Genomic DNA, 18715 nt, shown 5'->3' with positions numbered 1-18715 from the left:
ATACTAGATGTTTGTTTTAAAGAAAACTTTATAAAGTTTGAACATTTCTGAACATAAAACATTTCAGGACATAAACAATTCTTTATATGAAACAGTAAATATCTCTTAAGGTGAACACTCTTCAAAGTAATTCCAAAATAAACACTGAAACATTTGCCTGTTCACCCCCTTTTTTTTTTGTACAACCTTAACATCTGTCACTCGAGGCACTTTCTGAATGAAAAGGCTTTTTTTGTACGATAAAGAAAAAAAAAACACTGAGACACGATAGCGCTCCACTGAGGCTGGAATTTGTACACGCCTAAATTCATTCGTTAAGCCTTGTACGGCGGACATGCTGGCAGTGTGTGGCAGATACACTCATGCAGGTTTAAATATAATTTGACACCGCATATTGCATCATTTTAAAACGCCAAACCTGCCGAATGTATGTATGTATCCCGAAAACGCTTGGTCAAAAGGCAGTTCAAGTCCTGGTGTAGCTTAAAAGACAACGTCAAACAACTAGAAGAATACATTAGCGCGCTGTGGAAATGACCAAATGTGGAGTCTCTCCTAAAAAGAGCTTTACTTGCTGGAAAACACTGCAAAAAGTTCCCAGTCCCATCAGTACTGCAAACACTCAGAACTGGCCCCAGTATTGATTGTATACCGAGTAAGGAAAAAAGCATCCTCTTCGGCTTGTTTCATCACTTAAATAAACAGAGCCTGCTTTTAGTGGAGTGTTTTAAAACAAAGTGGTATGAACGCAGGCCACACAATGGCGTTGAAAGACTGAGGACTTTGGAAAAAGAAGAAATGTGTTTATGATTCTTGGTCGGAACAAGGCGAATGTGTGCACAAACTCTGCAGTAATGGAAGAGCTTGCTTGTCGACTTGGCAACGAGCACGTTGAGACGAGAGTGGAAAATGGCCGAGCTGCGGATGCGCGCCGGCCAATTAGAACACGGTGGTGGCCAAGTGGCCGGGAGTCGGGGGACGCTCCGCCTCCTCTTCAACGTCGTGTGCCGCGTCTTGCCCTGGAAGATTCAATTCAAAGAAATCAAAACCGCAAGTGGAGCTACTTGACTTTCTATTACTAAGCAAAAACACACAAATTGTGCCATGTGAACCTCTCATCTATAATATTCTGCATTTATTTTGATTTGCTCGCTTTTCCAGAACTTAACAAAGGTGGTTCTGATTGGACACTTGCTGGCATAAGGACTAAATAGCAAACACCCGTGAATAACTGACACCACCCCCCCCTCCATAAGGGATTTGTACCGGTAATTGCCAGAGCTGGGCATCGCCTAAACGCCACCGAATTCCCGTCTGCGTATTTAAACGACCCACGCGGTCCCAGTCGGTCCGAGTCAGCCAAACGGCGTCGAGCACGGACTTAACCTGCACACACAGGCGCCGCACTCCTGACACGCGGCCGAGTAAGGAAAAAATAAAAAAGTGTCGTGTACCTTGAGGTCCCACAGACGCAATGAAATGTGCCCCATATTGTTTTCGTGTCACCGTGTGACGTGAAGATTACGCTCTTGGCGCCGATTGGCTGTCGCAGACGAGGGACGGACTGGGACCACGCGGGTCGTTTAAATATGCAGACGGGAACTTCGTGACGGTTAGACGATGCCCAGCTCTGGTAATTGTCGATAAAGGTCACAATGTGGTGGTAAAGCAACTAAAGGATAGAGGATCAATATCATGCATCTAGAATGTACGCAATCATGAACCCATAAATGACATAAATGACTGTATTCAATAGCTGAATTACTCTGGTCAACAGCTAATTTTAATCAGAGATGGCTTAATGTGTTCATAAACCTTTTTTTTAGTGCTGATTCCTTTTTTTTTCTCAAAGCATAACAGGTATTGAGATATTTTCATTTTTTGCTTTTAAGTTTGACCTATAAAAGATTGCACAATACTGATTTTATCATTTGAACTTTTTTTGTGCTGATTCAGAATCTGCCCCCGTTTTTTTCTCTCTCGCACATCAGGTTTTCACAAAAATAATGTAATAATTAGGGCTGGGAAGAAAGTTGACCAAAATCAACAAAGTCTCCCATAAAAAATGGCTGACGCAAATTTTTTTTGCTGGGGCATTGGCGGCACCATTAGTGGACATCCACACAGACATTTCCAGGCACTTAAGTCAATTGTACTCTGTATCTATATTATTCATGACCTTTTCACGGGCTTTTAGCGCCCTCTCTTGGTGGATAGTTGACACTGCAGTGAGTCAGATTTTCCCCAAAAGTCATACAGTGTATTTATTTGCTTGTTGTTGACCAGTGTAATTTTTTTCCATGTTCGTAGCCCCCACCCACTCACCGTGTCGCTCGTCTCCCTTTTCCTCACAGTGCCCCTCTTCTTCCTCGGGCAGCCGCACCCGACTCAAATCCTGCTCCTCCTCCGCACTCGACTCCTGATGGAAACGATTTTGGTTTACTTTTTTGGAACACCTGACCGTGTTGACGGCGAGTCAGCGAACTCGGCCTGTCGGCCTGTCGGCCTCGCGGCGCACCTGCGATTCGGAGACGCGGTCTTCGTCAGAGTTCCGAAATCCTTCTGGGGCCTCCATGAGGAACTCCAGGTGGTCTCCCGCTTCTTCGTCGCTGCCGACACAACAAACGGAAAATCATGGGAAGAGGCAAGATTTGACTTTTAAATAGTTTCCAGTCGGTTTCCTTTTTTAATTCGTATTTTTCAATGGTTTTGAAGGTATTTTTTTAACTATTTTTTTCAATTGTTATAAGTCAGATTTTTTATTTCAAATATTTTAATTAGGAGTACAGTCATAATAATTTACTCAATAATTTAGTATTTTTTTTAAATTGTATTCTTTAGAATTGATTTAATTGTGAATGAAATAACTAGTGAAAACATAATTGACTCTGATCATTTTAATCGTATAATATAACCCATTTATTATTAATTAAACAATTATTCAATAAAATAAAGGGGAAACGGTTTCATGCTTTTAGAATTTGTCAAATATTGATTAGATCCATAGGATAGGTATAAAATAACTTTATTAAGAAAAGGAAGGGGAAAAAACATTTGTCAAAGTGTTTATTTTAAATACTAAAATCATTTGGTATCATTTTTAAATTGTATTGGATATCATAAATAACCAATCATTTTATAAAATAAAGGTGAGAAGTTTAATACATATGTGCAATTGTTTCAGGACTAATTATTCACTCATTTTTTAATTCTCTCTTTCTAATTGTTTATCTAAATGGTAAAATAATAACACACATTAGATACTGACACATTAGATACAATTTAGCATTCGCAAATTCAACTGGCGAATTTCTTTTTCTATTTTTTCAAAGCAATCCTCTGTTATTGGCTGAAAAACCTACTTATGCTTTGGCGCCGTCACTTTGTGGTAGGGAGGCGCTTCATTTAGTCAGGCCATAGCTTTGTCTAATAGCAAAAAAGCGCTTTTTGCGTCATCTTCTGGCAATTACAAACCTTTTTGTTAATTATTCGCCATTTGTTGCTATTGGCAGCAGGGCTCTGTCACTCTTCACACTGACCTTGCTCCCGAGTCCAAGATTTCTTTGCCCTCCTCCTTCTCCTCCTCCTCCTCCGCGTCCTCCTCCTTGTCTATGTTGTCTTGTTCACTCTTGTTTTCATCTTCGCCAAGCTGCTCCTCGCCTTCTTGCTTTGATTCTTTGTCTTCCTCTTGGGGTTCTTCCTCCTTTTGTTCCTCATCTTCCTCTTGATGCTCCTCTTCCGTTGGCTGCACATCGTCTTCCTGAAGCTCGTCCGTCTCTTGCTGCACAACCTCTTCTTGATGCTCAGCCTGTTGTTCCTCCTCTTCCTCTTCCGCCTCCTCCTCCTCCAGATCAGAGCAGTTGAGGAAGTCAAAACTCTCAAGAGCAGTCTCCACTTCCTGAGTGAAACTAGAAGAAGTGGGAAAAGGGACCTGGGGAAAAAAACAGACGTGGGCACATTAAGACTTCAACTACCCGGTTGACCAATCAGTCGAGCATTAAGAAAGCAAATGATCGCTTTCAGAGCCATTTGTTTCCAAGTACATTGAACATGTGGGGATAAGCGCTTCGGATAATGGATGGATGGATGAATGTTTGAAGGCAGTCTGACTTAAGGCTTCGGGGTGGCATGGCCGCTTTAGAGTGCCTTTTTGTCATGGTGTGGAAAAGCTCCGCACCAAACCAGAGGGATATACTTTTTGGCCATTGTTTAAATTTGGACGATTCCAGTTCCTTGATTCGATTCCGATTCCTAAAGATTCTCAATTTCAATGTTAAAAAAAAAAAAAAAAAAAATGACGGAGCAAACCCAGTGATTTTTGGGGGATGAAATTGTATTTCATGAACCTTTTACTATTTGCGTTTTTTATGCACAATACATGTTAATTGAACTATTATTTAAGTACTGTACATTTTTTTAAAAAGTTCCTATATTTAAGTGCACTATAGATGTTTGAATTGGCATAATGTTACAGTGTCTTAGAATAATATTAATTATACTTATTAGGAACATAACCTGATTTTTGATGAACGATTGGGCCTACTGTATTTTATTGTTGGTCATGATCGAGGTAGTTGGAGAGCCGAATGTTTTATTTTGGTGGGACTTGGTGTAAAAAGTTGGAGAAGCACTGGTCTAAAGAAATATAAAAAGCTAACTTTTCGTGTATTGATTGTAAAAGGGGTTATTAAAGGCCAGACTCGAGAAAGAGCGACTAAACACAAGCAGCAACTTACGATTGGCGCTTCATCAGATTGTTTTAAATCGTGATCTGTCTGCCTTGGTCCTTCAGCCTCAGCGGTCCCCGCTTCGGTCCGGATTGTCGAGTTCTCAGGGGGATCTTTGGCCGGACGTTCGTCCGTCCTCTCTAACGACTCGGCGGCCGTGGAGGAAACGTCGGAGCACGAGCAGCTCAGCTCCGCCGAGGTTTCCGGAAGCTCGGCCGATTGGGCAGACAACCTGTCCGTCACAGTACATTCCGGGCCGGCGTCGTCGACTCGGCTCCGAGAGGAGGACATCTGCGGGTGGCCGTTGTGCACCGAACCTCTGGGAGAGAAAACCTCGCCCGCTTCGCTCTCGTCCTCCTCCTGATTGGACGACAACGACGGCGTCGAGGCGCTGGACTTGTGCGGCGCAGGGATGCTGGTGTGCAGGACGTTGGAGGCCGACAGCCTCTGTGCGTGGTGGGCCAGGGCCGGGCTGGACGAGTCGTCGGAAGACTCGGAGGAGTTGGACCAGACGGTACCATTGTCCAGCTCTCCTTGTCGCTTCAGCAGAGACTGGAGGAAATGAGACAATAAAGAAAATAAACAGGTGATATAATGAGGTTGCACAAATATGCACACCCTCTTAAAACCGGGGGGTGAATTCTGCCTACAGAATTAGGGCCGAGCAATTCATTGAATCCAAATCGACTTTGCAATGTAGTAGGATGATACTCAAGTCTGCTTTTCCTGATGGTTTTTTTTTTGTTTTCTAGCAGAAACCTGAAAGTTGTGTGCCAACACTGACTGCTTTTTCAAAGCGTTCATAATTCCTTCCACCTTATCCGAGTTCCAACTAAAGAAAAACAGCCCCAAAGCGTGATGACGCCACCACAATGCTTCACTTTCACTGTAGGAATGCTGTTATTTTAGTGATGAGCAGAGTCTCTAAAATTTCCATCTGAATACAGAAGTCGCATTAAAAAAAATAGCAACAAATGTCACTCAGTAGAACGGATACCTCCGTCAAGGACAAACGATCTTATCAGGCACCACTTTATCTTCAGTAAGTCAAATAATTACAAAGGTCCGCTAGCTTAATGCTAACACATAATGGCAAGCCGACGGGCTAACGAATCTGGCACTGACACAGCAGCTTAGTTGCCATGGTCTTTTCCTGTTTCATGATTAAAGCGGAAGTCAACCCAAACAGATTTTTTTCAAGAATATGTTCCCAGCAGGCCCACTAGTTGAAACAAGTCATTCTGATTAATTAATTGCGCTTGTGGAATAAGAGTTAAGCAGAAAAATCCACCCCTTTTTATCCATCTCGGGAGGCGGACATTTTTTCATTCCCGTCGACTGAAAATGACAACACAACTGCTCAGGTAACGACCAATCACGGCCCAGCTTCAGGAAACAGGTCAGCCGTGATTGATCGTTAGCTGAGCCCCGAGGAGTTGTGATGTCATATTCAGTCGACAGAAGTGACAAAATGGCTTCCCCCTGAGATAGCTAAAAACGGGTGGATCTTATTCCACAAATGTCATATTTATCAGAATGACTTATTTCAACTAGTGGGCCTGCATAGAACATATTCTTGAAAAAAATATGTTTGGATTGATTTCCCCCTTATGAAGGGTGATTCCATCCACTTGCTCACACTGCTTTACAAGCAAGTCAATCTATTATAATGACAACTTAAACAGTGGTTCTCCAAGCTCCACGCAGTCAGGTCTCAAGGTTGCACATGACGGTCATGACCGCAGCTGACAAATGTGGTGTGTTAAGTAATGTCCAATGGATGTGTTCCATGCGTGATGTGGAACAAGCAGCGCTTTCAAACCCGCAATGCCACTGCCATTCAGGTCAGGTCGGACAGATTTATTCAGGCAGCATGCTTGAAACAAGAACAATGGGCGCATTTTAGGGCTAGCAGTAAAAAGAAAACAGGTGGAAGGAGAAAACCTTCTGTTTTGCTCTGCGCTTTGCAAGTAGAGGAAATACATATACATTTTTTGAATGGACCAAATTTTGAGAAACACTAATGTAACCGCATGTTGCACCTAGTTATTTACAGTATCTGTTATTTTAGCTGTTGCTGTAATCTTCATGATCTGGTTTGTGAGGCACTTTGTGTTGCTGTTTTACATGCGAAAGGTGCGATATAAACAAAGGCTTGATTTTGTCTTAGTCAAAATAAAATAAGATCAATTATATCATTTAGCTTTAAATGCTGTTAAATTTAAACATTGATTATTTTGGTGTGATATTTTATACAAGGGAGTCCTTGTTTATGACAGAGTTTCGTTCCTACAGCGGCGCTGTAACCCCAATTTGTAAGTCATAATTACAGTACCGGTAATTTTGTATTTTTTTTTTTTTTAAATCAAAGATACTTCTATGCTGTAAATATAAAACAAATTCAAACAAAAACTAATTACCGTGAACCCCCGCTTTATCGAGTGGCAATCTATAGAATTTCACGTTACATGCTAGCATTAAGCTAGCAGAAATCCATAAGATGAAATCACAGATTTGTTAGTCCATTTTGGTGTTTAAATACACAATACTTAATTCACTTTTGTTTTATGTGTCACTTTTATAGCGAACTTCAACTGAGAGTGACAAAAAAACAGGTTGAAGCAAGCATACTTAACTTCTTATTTAGGGAAATGTGTAAGAGAGCGAGTGTGTTTCAATAACCTGTTTAAAGTGTGCGGGAGGGGTAAAACCATTCAAAACACGTTATATAAGGTCTCTCTATATCATGGATTTTCACCTATCATGATTGGGTGTGGAAATGGGGGGGGATTCACTGAACGGTGCTAACCGAGCGTGTTTTTCTTCTACCATGTGACAAGGTAATCTTACTAGTTCGTTGCACACTCTTTGAAATCTCAAAATGTCACACAATATGTTCGGTGCTGTCGTAAACTGAGGACTCCCTGTTTATGGATATAGGGGGAATGGTTCATATCAAACAGGTCACTCACTTGCTATAACTATTAAACTACCAAATTCAAACAGGTCACTCACTTGCTATAACTATGAAACTACCAAAGTCCACTAATACTAAATCTACATTCCACACACCAAGTGTAAACCTCCGTGTGGGGCTCTTGCATGGCTCAATGTGCGCGGGAACGAAGCCGTCCTGTCCGTCACGCCCTCGTGGACCGCCTCTGTCAGCCGGCGTCTCCGCACGGCGCCCCCGTGAGGTGTGCTCTTCAGCGAGGTGAGGAAGAGGAGGAACATATTGGACGGCTACTCAACCACTATTAAACAGCTGCAGGGGCCGCAGCTCCGCTCATACACGCTTCCGCCGTCACACCTCCCGCTAGCGCCATCACTGGCCGCAGGGCTACTCGCGTTAGGCACGCCACTTCCACAACCACATGACCTGACACACAGTCCTGTGCGATTATCCTCACACACATCAGTGCTACTGCTACACACAAAGCAGGTGGGGAGTAGCTGAAACAGAACAAGCCAGTGAAATGAAAGTAATAGCAAGCCACGATTGAGGCAAACAGATCAGTGGATATGCTCGCTGGCCACTTTATTAGGTACACCTGGATTCACACAGGTGGGATATGTACCAGACCCACCCACAACAGGTGAAAATCCACAATATTGACAGAACATATTAAAAATTAAAAAAATACATATCGTTTTACGGTCAACTATGTATTTGACACTTTTAACCCATTTAAGCAAACTAAAAACACAGCTGTTTTTTGTTTTAAACACAATAAAACAAACTGCAAGCATCAAATGTATAGAAAATAGTCTGTACACAATGAAATGTCTGTGTACATACTTGTGCCTTTAAGAGGCGGTGCCCGGTGGGGTGGCGTGTGAGCGCTTTGGCCTGCAGAAGCTTCCACGTGAGTGTGGTCACTTTGTTTTACGGCGTTCAATAAACGGCTGTGAAGTTCATCATTATAGAAGTAAGTATACTCTAAAACCTTTTAAACGCGCGCACACACACAATATAGCGGAGGCACCAATATTGAACCGCAATATAGCAGGAAAGACTATAACAACGTTCAGTTAGACTGATGCTAAGAGTTATGAATTTGGGAGCGTTTATTAATGTGGTTGTAGTTGACAGTACAGTTAAACATCCCTGAATCATACTGAAAGGTTTGTCTTTTTTTTTTTTTTTTTTTTAAATTATGATTTTATCCCTCCCACACACTTCAAACTAATTTAAACGCGTTAAAATGCACTTTCGTAAACCTATTTAAACACAAACAAACGTATTGCGAGCATATATTGAAAATAAAGTACTGGACTGTACATATTATAGTATCTCTGTGCTAGATATTTGCCTTTAAGAGGAAAGGCCAGGTGATGTGACGTGTTAAGCGAGTCCGAGTTTGAGTGTTCGCGCGACAGCTCGGTGCAAGTACTCATTGTATTTACGTGTTTTAATGTTCAACCAGAGTTCAACAAAGGTCTGAAAAGCGTGTCAGCAACTGCGGCTCTCATGACAGATTCCCACATTAATAGCAGGAAGTTCCATGATAAACAAGTATACGAGTTCAACCTGAAACATCCGAGATGAAGCGGGACTGCGCTAAGTGAACCACAATAGAGCGAGGGAACACTGTTTCGGGCGCCTCTCTGTTAAACATTTACTAGAATGACAGACGTCCACCAGAGCCAAATTTGGAGCTTCACTGGATGGATCATATAAGGTGCACCAGATGAAGTGGCCGGCGAGGAAACGGCTTAAATGGAGAATGATGGGAGTTCATGTTGACTCACATAAAACACTTGTTCCCGCATGGAGGGCGTGTCTGGAGGGCTCTGATTGGACAACAGACGTTTGGAAACGGTACTGCAGGATGATGTCTGGTCATCCTTATCAAAAGGACTGAAAGAAATAAGATGGCTTCATATAGAGTTGTGTTGAGTGACCAAAGGGTGCGTGTTGCAGGTTTAATTACCTCCAGGTGACTTCCAAGTTCAGCTTAACTGTTCCCAGGTCGTTAATATCCACGGCAAGCGTTTGTGGGAGCGGGCAGAACAGGTCGAGCATTTCGCAGGAGACGCTACCCACCACCACGTGATTGGCCAAGCTCTTCAGCTCTGTCACCTGAGAAAACAAGGTTGGTCATGGGAAGCTGTTTTATTCGGTGTTTTCCTGTACGAGCTGGTTATGGTTAATATTTCAAAGCTCTTAAAGTGGAAGTCAACCCAAACATATTTTTTCAAGAATATGTTCCCAGCAGGCTCACTAGTTGAAACAAACATTCTGATTAATATTGCGTTTGTTGAGTAACGACTCAGCACGGCTCAGCTTCAGAAAACAGGTCAGCCGTGATTGATCGTTACCTGAGCCCTGAGTAGGTGCGAGGTCATTTTCAGTCGACAAAAATGACAAAATGGCCACCCCCAGAGATGGCTAAAAACGAGTGGATTAACAAACGCATTATTTATCAGAATGCCTTGTTTTATTAGTGGGTTTGCATAGAACATATTCTTGAAAAAAATAAGTTTGGGTTGACTTCCCCTTTAAGAAACACGTTAATCACAATTTTTAGAGGGAATGGTTGGTTAGAAGCCTCTGAACATCTTAACATCCGACTGGAAAATGATCGTTTATATGACGTAACCAATATGTGGGTGGTGACTAAAATCCGACGTGAAGTACAAAAACCAACTGCACGGAGAACGTTGCACTAAGGAAAACAGAAATTCCCTGGCGGATGTAAATATTCAAACACTTCGGCGCTTACCTTGATGGACAAAAGTTCCGTGACGAGAGGCAAGAAAATGTACTCTTCGCTGTCCCACATCTGCTTGCTGCTGACTTCCACGCGGCCTCGTAGCCTCCAGCGCTGACGCCCGTAGCGCATGAGCACCTGGCAAGTGAGTGGATGAAAAGTTTGTCCTTTTCATTCATAGCACCTCTCACTTTCAATACAACGACTTTATATTAGAAACCTCAAAACTAGAATTGTCGGAGTGATTTTGAGCCTAAATGGCCATCACATGCCTCACTATAAGGCAGTAGAGCGCTCATTGCCGTTTTTGGGGTCTCCTGAAATGTGATGATTTTGGAGGTAACAGGATTGCGCCTGATGTCAACGATATATTGAAATTAGAGCTCAGACAGGCACCCGTTCCCTAATCGTGTTGACTTTCTTCTGAGGGTTGACATACTTTTGGTGCATTTCCAAAGGTGGCCACCTTCTTTAGCATAATCAAGTAGGTGGCAGTAATGCACCTAAAGTATTTGCATACTGCCAAAAGAAAGTAGAAGAAGAAACTGAGCAGTAGGAGGAGGAAGAAATAGAAATGGAAGAAGAAGTAGTAGCCTAGCGACGGTGGTAATACATCAAAAGTATTTGAAAACCGCCAAAAGATAGAAGAAAAAAAAACGGAATTAAAAGAAGAAGTAGTAGTAGTCATGGCAACTAATGTGTGACATATGGTTTGATTCTGAATGTTTGCCAAGGCCTTCTTATTCTTATTTAGCATGTGGCTTCACTTCCTTACGACACAACAAGGATTTATAACAGCAAAAGGTGCAACAACCAACCAGGATTCTACCTTTAGCCAGAATGCGATGTGGGATTTGAGTTAAGATAATAAGGTCTTGTTTTTTTTTTTATAAAATAAATAAGTGACTTATACATGTTTTTTTTCCTTATTCTTCATAATACATTTATTTACAGGTGCAATTTATACTCCGGAACGATTTATACTCCCACAAAATCCAGTATTTTCAGGAAGTGCTCCCTAAAGACCTTTCAAAAATGAATGTTTGCATGCGTGTGTTTTTCTGTTTTTGTTTTTTTTTTTTTTACCTCATATTGGTCACCCGCACACAGCCGAGCAAAACCAGCAAGGCCTGCAACGTGAATGAAAAAATATTGCGATGAGGAGAAGGAAGTGAAAGTGATGAGTTTACAAAGTGACTCACTCACCCTTCATCTTGACATGAAATTCTCCCATGTGGCTTTCCAGTTCGCTCTCGAGCGAGCACATGTGCTGCACGCACACCAACATGGCCGTTAACGCCAAGCAAATATATTTCCAAAAAATTCAACCCGACACACTGACTTTGGGTCAGCAACTCACCTCCGTACATTCCCTAAAGCCCCTGTTGGCCTCATTCAGGCTCTCCCTGGCCTCTTTGCTCCCAGTGGCAGAGTTAAAAGCCGCCACCATTTTACTGGCACCATCTCGGAGCCGCCGCTGTATGCAGTAAGCATCGTATAGCTCCTCCACCTGCAAGATTACGCATGGCCGCAGTTTCACACACACTCGGATGGAAATAACTATCACCTGTATGTTATACATCTTAGGAGTTGAATCATTAAAAAAAAAAAAAACACCTTGCTGAGGTGGAATTCCAAACGACGCATGAATCTCTCTATGGCTTTCACTTGCTAAAAAAAAAAAAAGAAGACACCAAGATACAAGTAATGTAAGGTCAAGTAATAACGGAAATACAGAACGTACTGCATCCAGAATCTAATGTGATCCAATGTACGAGCAGAATCAACAACTACACCTCTGCAGTTTTTGTGGTACACCGCTACAGTACCAATCAGGGAATTTATTTGGATTTGTTCACACTTTGCTTGCAATAGTGCTAGGTGGGCCAGTGACCCACCAGATCCCACAGGAGGAGCTGTTTGTGTGTTATGTGGCCTTTGACATTCACAACCACAGGATTGGTGAGGAACAGTTCTGTCAGACTTGTGTGTAATTTAACGTTGAGGACGGTTGGCCTTGGCAGAGGTCAGCATTCCCCTGAGGGCCATTCTAGTAAAGCAGTGGGGCAAAAACTGCACTACAGTGATTGCATTCAGAGATTTGGGGGGTAAACTTGATGAAAACTCACCTTTTTGCTGTTTTTATTCTTAGGACAAAGCCACGTCTAACGTAAAAATATTGCTTTGGTGACATCTTGTGGCATCTCAGTGCCAAGCTCTTATATTGGATTGAGAGGAAGGGCTTCATTTAGCCAGACCATGGAAGTATCTAATAGAAAAAAATGCTTTGGCGCCATCTTGTGGCATCTACATTTTTGTTTGGGTGTCAATTAGTCTCAGATTTTCGCTATTTGCGGCAGGATTCTGGTTTACTGTATTCTGCAACATGAGGGTCAACATCAGAAGCAGCTATCGGTATTAAGTTGCGCAGTGCCACACTACTGCAAACCGCAATCAGAATATTGTCACGTTTGTACCACTGTGACAGCGTCACTCAACAGTAACGCGATGAACAATATTACCTTTAGAGCACATTTTCTGCTGCAGATCTAGCGTTGGACCTTATTAGATTCTGTAGGTGTACTTCATGTTGTGCCGGTGAGTGTGAACAACAGATGTGAATGAAACCAACCTTATCCTGTTCATACAAAGAGCCCTGTGGAAGAAAATAAAACATTTTGCATCACAAAAGAGTCTAATTAGCATCCCGACTCGCACCGCTCAATGCCAGTGAGACTGGCTTGAATAGGTGGCCGCTCACCAGTCGACCGTTTCTCTTGTTTTCGCGGATCTGCTGGCCTAGAGTGTCCAGCTCCAGCTGGTGGACCTGCAAGTATGACCTAACAACAACAAATAAGAAAGGATTTCAGTGGTGCTCCAACGTTCCTATGTAATAAATATCCACTCACTGTAAGCCTCTGCGTAAGGCGGCGTACACCTCGTCCAGCCGCTCGGGCTGGGGGGTTTTGGCGGGGGGCAGCTTGGTGGAGCCTGTGAACATCCTGCTTCCTTACAAGGCACGTTTCTTTTGGATCAAACAGCGCTGAGGGAGCGAAATGCCCAGCGACAATGTTCATTTTTGCGACAAGACTATCGTAAAGAAAGCAGAGCCGAGGAAGACGGAGGGTGGTACCTGCTGACTGAAGGGGTCCTATCACTACTGGAGCATGCTGGCAGGGACGACTGTAGCACCGGGGCTTTAACAAACCAAAGGACATGTCCTGTAATGGTCCACAAAGGAGAGGTGAGAGGCTCTTTCCAGCAAAATTCTGGGAATTCATTACGTTGGAAACTTTCCATGGGAATAAACCAGGAATAAACTAAATTAACGGTCGGTTCCTAATAGGTCACTTTTGGAAAATCCTGACGGAAACAACCATATTTCACGCAAACACAGTGGGACTTCGACGTATTGGTGCCCCAATGTAAGTTTTTCCAGTTACAAGTTGTCGCTTGGTTGATTTTTAGTTGTGTGTCAATAGCCAAAAGTTGAGGTACAAGGAAGCTTCCGATACGTCACTGCTCGAGTGAAGTGAAACAAAAAAATGAAGCAATTAAGGTCATGTAATGCCCTTGCGTCTGGGCAAAGACACCTATGTATTTTGCATATTTGCAATATTTTGCAATATTCATATACAGGGTGTTCCAAAATTCAAGTATACTCACCTTTTTTCTATTTCATCTCAGGGATCTTTCGGAGAGATGTGAGGCCATCAGAATTTGACAGTTTAGGCTTTGCAGCTTTTGTAAGCACATCATTCCCTTGCCCGTGGCTCGCCACTTGACATTGTTGCAAAATTGCAAAATGAAGTATTTCTATTCCCCGATTGCAGCTTAGTGTCAGTTTGAGAAGCTTTAAGGCCGTCACACTGCTACAAAGTGTGGTAGAATTTACGCTATCTAATCAATCTATTCTTGACAAACCACGCAATGGAAGGCCTGCTACACCACTGCTACTACCCCTAACCCTGAAAACACCAAACTACCCATACTGACTTTCTGTTGTTGAGCGTTCTAATCTTATGCTAGAAGCCTTCGTAACCCCGGATAGAGTTTCAATGAACGCCTATCCAAGGAATTGGGAGCTTTCATCAGTGGTGGTAGTAGATGGCCTTCAGAAGAAGCGAACTCTACGCTTACAAAAACCGCAGGGCCTAAGTTGCCAAAACCTGATGGCATCATGTCTGTCCGAATGATACCTGAAACGAAATGGAAAAGAGAAAGTATTGAGTAGGGGTGAACAATTCATCGAATTAAAATTGACATCGCAATGTAGTAAACGCAATTTTAAAATCCCAAAAGCTGCAATTTTGAAAAGAAAAAAAAAGCTGCTTCATTTCGGTCAATTCGCTTTATTTCATAAATGCCCCGTTTCAACTAGTGGGCTTGCATAGAACATATTCTTGAAAAAAAACTGTTTGCGTTGACTTCCCCTTTAAGTGCTTAAGAAGTGCAGTCCACGTTACCAATTGTTTCATGAAACATGAAAACTTAGAAGTGATAAAGCCACAAATTTGTTCTCATTTTAGTTGTAACCCGATTTATTATTTTTACGGTTTTATTACCCTCAATTCCCAGTTAATTACCATGAAAAGTTTCCAATTTGGAATATTTCTAAAATTCCAAACATAACTTCCCATGGAAATTTACCAGAAGCGTTCCAGAATTTTTAGACCCCTTTGCAATCGTAACTGTACCTGTGAGGGATATTCCTGCCAACCTGCTATTATAAGAGATCCTCATACATTAAATTGGGAATGGATCAACAAAAGACAGAAATCTCTTTCACTTCTACTGTGGGTACATTTTTTAAGTGTCTGAGTCACGGCATGACACACTTGCGGAGACCACAGTGGCCACCGGGCAGTCTGCTTCGGCTCGACTCTTGTCGTCTTCCTTCCTTCCATGCCCCGACAGCAACTCCCCTCCCACCTCCACATCCACATCCAGCACCCGAGAGCAGGAAGTCTCATAGCGGCCTCCATACAGGAAATTCTACACAGACGCTTGGCCCGAGAATATAAAAACTACTCCTGCAATGTGGGCGAGTGCTTTGAGAAAAAAAGAAGATTCCTTCAGGAATGATAGAAAAACGTGCAGATTAGCGTGATCATCAGAGTTACAGGGGGGGGGGGGGGGTGTTTCGTGCCTGAGCTAAGATAGTCACAAAAGAGATTATGGTCTTTAACGTAAATCTGTTAAGAAAGAGCCAAACCCATATTAACACATGGATTCTGTGAATGGGCGAGGGCTGTCGAGCAACTGGTGCTTGCTCTGCATTGTTTTACATTTCACTCACAACCACAAATATTTGAAAATGTATACAGTATATATAAAAATATAAAAAATTACATTGGACTGTACATATACAGATAATAGTCTGATTAAATTGTAAACGCATTGTTGTCGTCACAAATGATGATGCAGGCAGGGGGGGGGGGGGTCCCTCAGTGGCAAACCACTAATCTAGGTGACGCACTGGGGAGATTAACAGGAGGGGGTCCAGGTTTGGGTTTAAAAATAAAAAGGGGAAAAAGGTGCCATCTGCTAACGTGCAACTTTTGAGACCAAAAAACTGAAAGACTTTGACGCTCCAAGGCAACAGATTCGGAGAGTACATCCGGTACGCGCACACACAAATGTACATAAAGTATACCATAAAGTAGCCATGGTGGGCTTTCCTCTCAATTCAATGATCTTTTATCCCTTTCCCTACATTACAGATCATTAGCTGCATTAATCCTCTACAAGCGAGGAGGGCCAAACAAAGAGGACACTGTTTGAAAACACCTCACAAGACTAGGGTTTTCTTTCCAAGAAAAAGTCACGCACAAGCCACACAATGCAACGGCTCGTTTGGAACGACATATTAATGGCAACGTTGAAATAAAATGGATAATAGGAGGTGTATATTAAGAAGGCATAATGGACACTCAACACCAAAACCTTTTCTGCGTTTGGACTCATTCACTTGTTCTATACTCCTAATCACAACATTGGTTTTTTTTTATACAGTGAACTATATTGTTGGTCAAATGAAAAATTGTTTTTGAACACTTCTCAGATGCACCATAAATTAAGTCATTGCTGTTGCAAAATTACGTCACTGATCCTGACATGGCTTCCTTTGATCAATAATTTAGATCAGTGATTCTGAATGTGTGGTTGACATATCTATGTGAAAGAATGTCTAAGTACAGTTTAGTTATATTTAACTTTGACATTCGACACATTTAATCTTTAGGTATTTATTTAGGTAAAAATTATATTTACCTTGTGAAAAACCTTTAATTTAATCATAATTTAAGTACATTTTTGTTGAAAGCTTTCCATTGAATATTAGAAATGTAATCATTTCTAGTTATTTTGTATTAATATTACAATATTAGTATTGTAAGTGATGTAATAAATTTATTATGACCCACAGCTGAGGGTCACCAATCTTTTGGAAACTGAGAGCTACTTCTTGTTTGCTGATTAATGTGAAGGGCTACCAGTGTGATACACACTTGAGAAACAACAAAATTGCTCAAATTAACATTTAATCAAATGTGATTATTAATACAAACGACATTCATCAATGTGAAGACACTGATCATGTTCATGCTTTCTCACAATAATTATCAACAAGGATTTAACAAAGTAGTAAACAGATAAAGATCAATAAGCAACATTTTATTTAAAAAAGAAATCTCTGCATGTGTTCACATTTTCAAATCAGCACACCCAGAACATTCCTAGGTCATCACAATAAAATAATGTCCCATCACTGCTGAGCTATTTTTAGAGAAAGCCCAGGGGCTACTCAGGTGGTCCTTGGTGACCTGTGACCTACAGTGACCTGCACTTTCACAATAATTAAGCTTTCATAAATCACACGCGATACATATTTTTTAAGCAAGCAGTTCTTAAAGATTAAATAAATGCAAATACGTTGGATTTAAAAGTTGAATACAATTGAACTGTACTTGGGAGTTATTCCTGTCCCACACTGAGAATCACTGATTTAGATAAAAACTTAAAGTTGATAAACCTACTTTGATGGACAAGTGATGTAATGCACTTGTTATGACCCACGACTGAACATGAACTCAATCAAAAACGTGTAAAATGGAAAACTATAAGACCTTTATGTGACGCCAACGTCTTAAAATGGCAGTCAAACAATAACAATGACTTGTTTTCTTCCGCTGTTAGGCTAAGGCTAGCTCCATTGATGTAGTACAGACTGCTGAGTACGTTTGAGGGGAGGAAGAAGCAGTGACGACGAGTAGCGGTGTCACAATACAAACACAACCTCCTCTCATCTAGATTAGCGGATTAGCTAACCCGGCGGCAGCGGGCCACTTAGTCGGATAACCAGAGTCGCATCACAGCCGGGGCCGTGGCCGCTTTACTTGGTTCTGGGCGGAGGATGGAGAGTAGACCCGAGCAGCGAAAAACTTGGAAACCAGATTTACATTCCACGAAACAGAGTCAAAACACAGGCCTTTGCGCCTAAATAATCGCGCGAATATAAACAAACACATAAACACATCTGGAGCGAGAGAGCCAAAAAAGGGAAAAACAAGAACGACGAGCTGGCGGGTATCAATCGGACAACATCCCAGCAAAGCTACTTGGCGTCGCCCATGGAGAGAAATCTTAACGGACGCCTTGTTTTGTGACCTTGGTGATTAAAACAGGCTTCCTCCTACCTCTCTTTGGAAGTCCGACAGGCCGGATAGTTTGGCCGCAATCCCATGGCCAACGCGATGATCCTCCGCACACTTCTCAAGAGTTATTCTGGGCGCTGTCCTTCTCCTCGATTTAGCAGTTTTTTTGTGCCCACACAGTGGAGCAGTCGCCAATAATCGACTTCCTGTTATTCACTTTCAAAACAAAAGCGCACTATAACAATCACGCGTTTGGAGGGGGGGATGGGGGGGGGGGGCTAAATATCCCTCACCGCACCGCAGTTTTTTTTTGCTTTTTTTGATGTGAGATAAAGAAATAACGGGCCTGAAAATTTAGCAAAAACAGAGACAGGGTTTGTATCGCTGAGGATTGTAATATAAGACAAAAACTGTCATTTCCAAGAATATGACAAAGTTTTGATATGAGGAAAAACAACAACTAAAAGTTTCCAGGAATAAAGTAAAAATATAAGAAAAAAAAAAAAGATCCAATTATAACTACCTAAGACTACAAGAAATATCAAAGAACTTTATGACAAGAAATAAGAGAATCAAAAAATAAAAGAAAAATATCAGAAATATATAATTTTACAGGAAT

General features: G+C 41.8%; 1 protein-coding gene across 2 annotated transcripts; it reads right to left on the bottom strand.

Moving 5' to 3' along the window:
* Positions 1-10: 10 nt before the first annotated feature.
* ripor1 (RHO family interacting cell polarization regulator 1) lies at positions 11-18303 on the bottom strand. 2 transcript variants are annotated; one of them, XM_086026607.1, is made up of 17 exons: positions 18139-18303; positions 13575-13662; positions 13351-13484; positions 13203-13281; positions 13074-13097; positions 12059-12112; positions 11802-11951; positions 11648-11711; positions 11528-11571; positions 10454-10579; positions 9662-9810; positions 9480-9588; positions 4737-5279; positions 3540-3931; positions 2519-2609; positions 2326-2419; positions 11-1019 (listed from the first exon to the last, which is right to left on the bottom strand). In XM_086026607.1, exons 3-17 carry the CDS (start codon positions 13440-13442, stop codon positions 940-942), a joined length of 2091 nt encoding a protein of 696 aa, XP_085882733.1. In that variant the 5' UTR covers positions 13443-13484; positions 13575-13662; positions 18139-18303; the 3' UTR covers positions 11-939. The 2 variants fall into 2 exon arrangements, with proteins under 2 accessions (XP_085882733.1, XP_085882734.1); XM_086026608.1 differs by having other exon boundaries at positions 13575-13638.
* Positions 18304-18715: the final 412 nt, after the last annotated feature.

This window comes from Filicampus tigris, chromosome 3 (genome assembly GCF_054856515.1).
Source record: "Filicampus tigris isolate MCC_2025a chromosome 3, RoL_Ftig_1.0, whole genome shotgun sequence".
Lineage (NCBI taxonomy): Eukaryota > Metazoa > Chordata > Actinopteri > Syngnathiformes > Syngnathidae > Filicampus > Filicampus tigris.
Note: the sequence above shows the minus strand (reverse complement) of the source record. Positions and strands in the feature narration are given on the sequence as shown.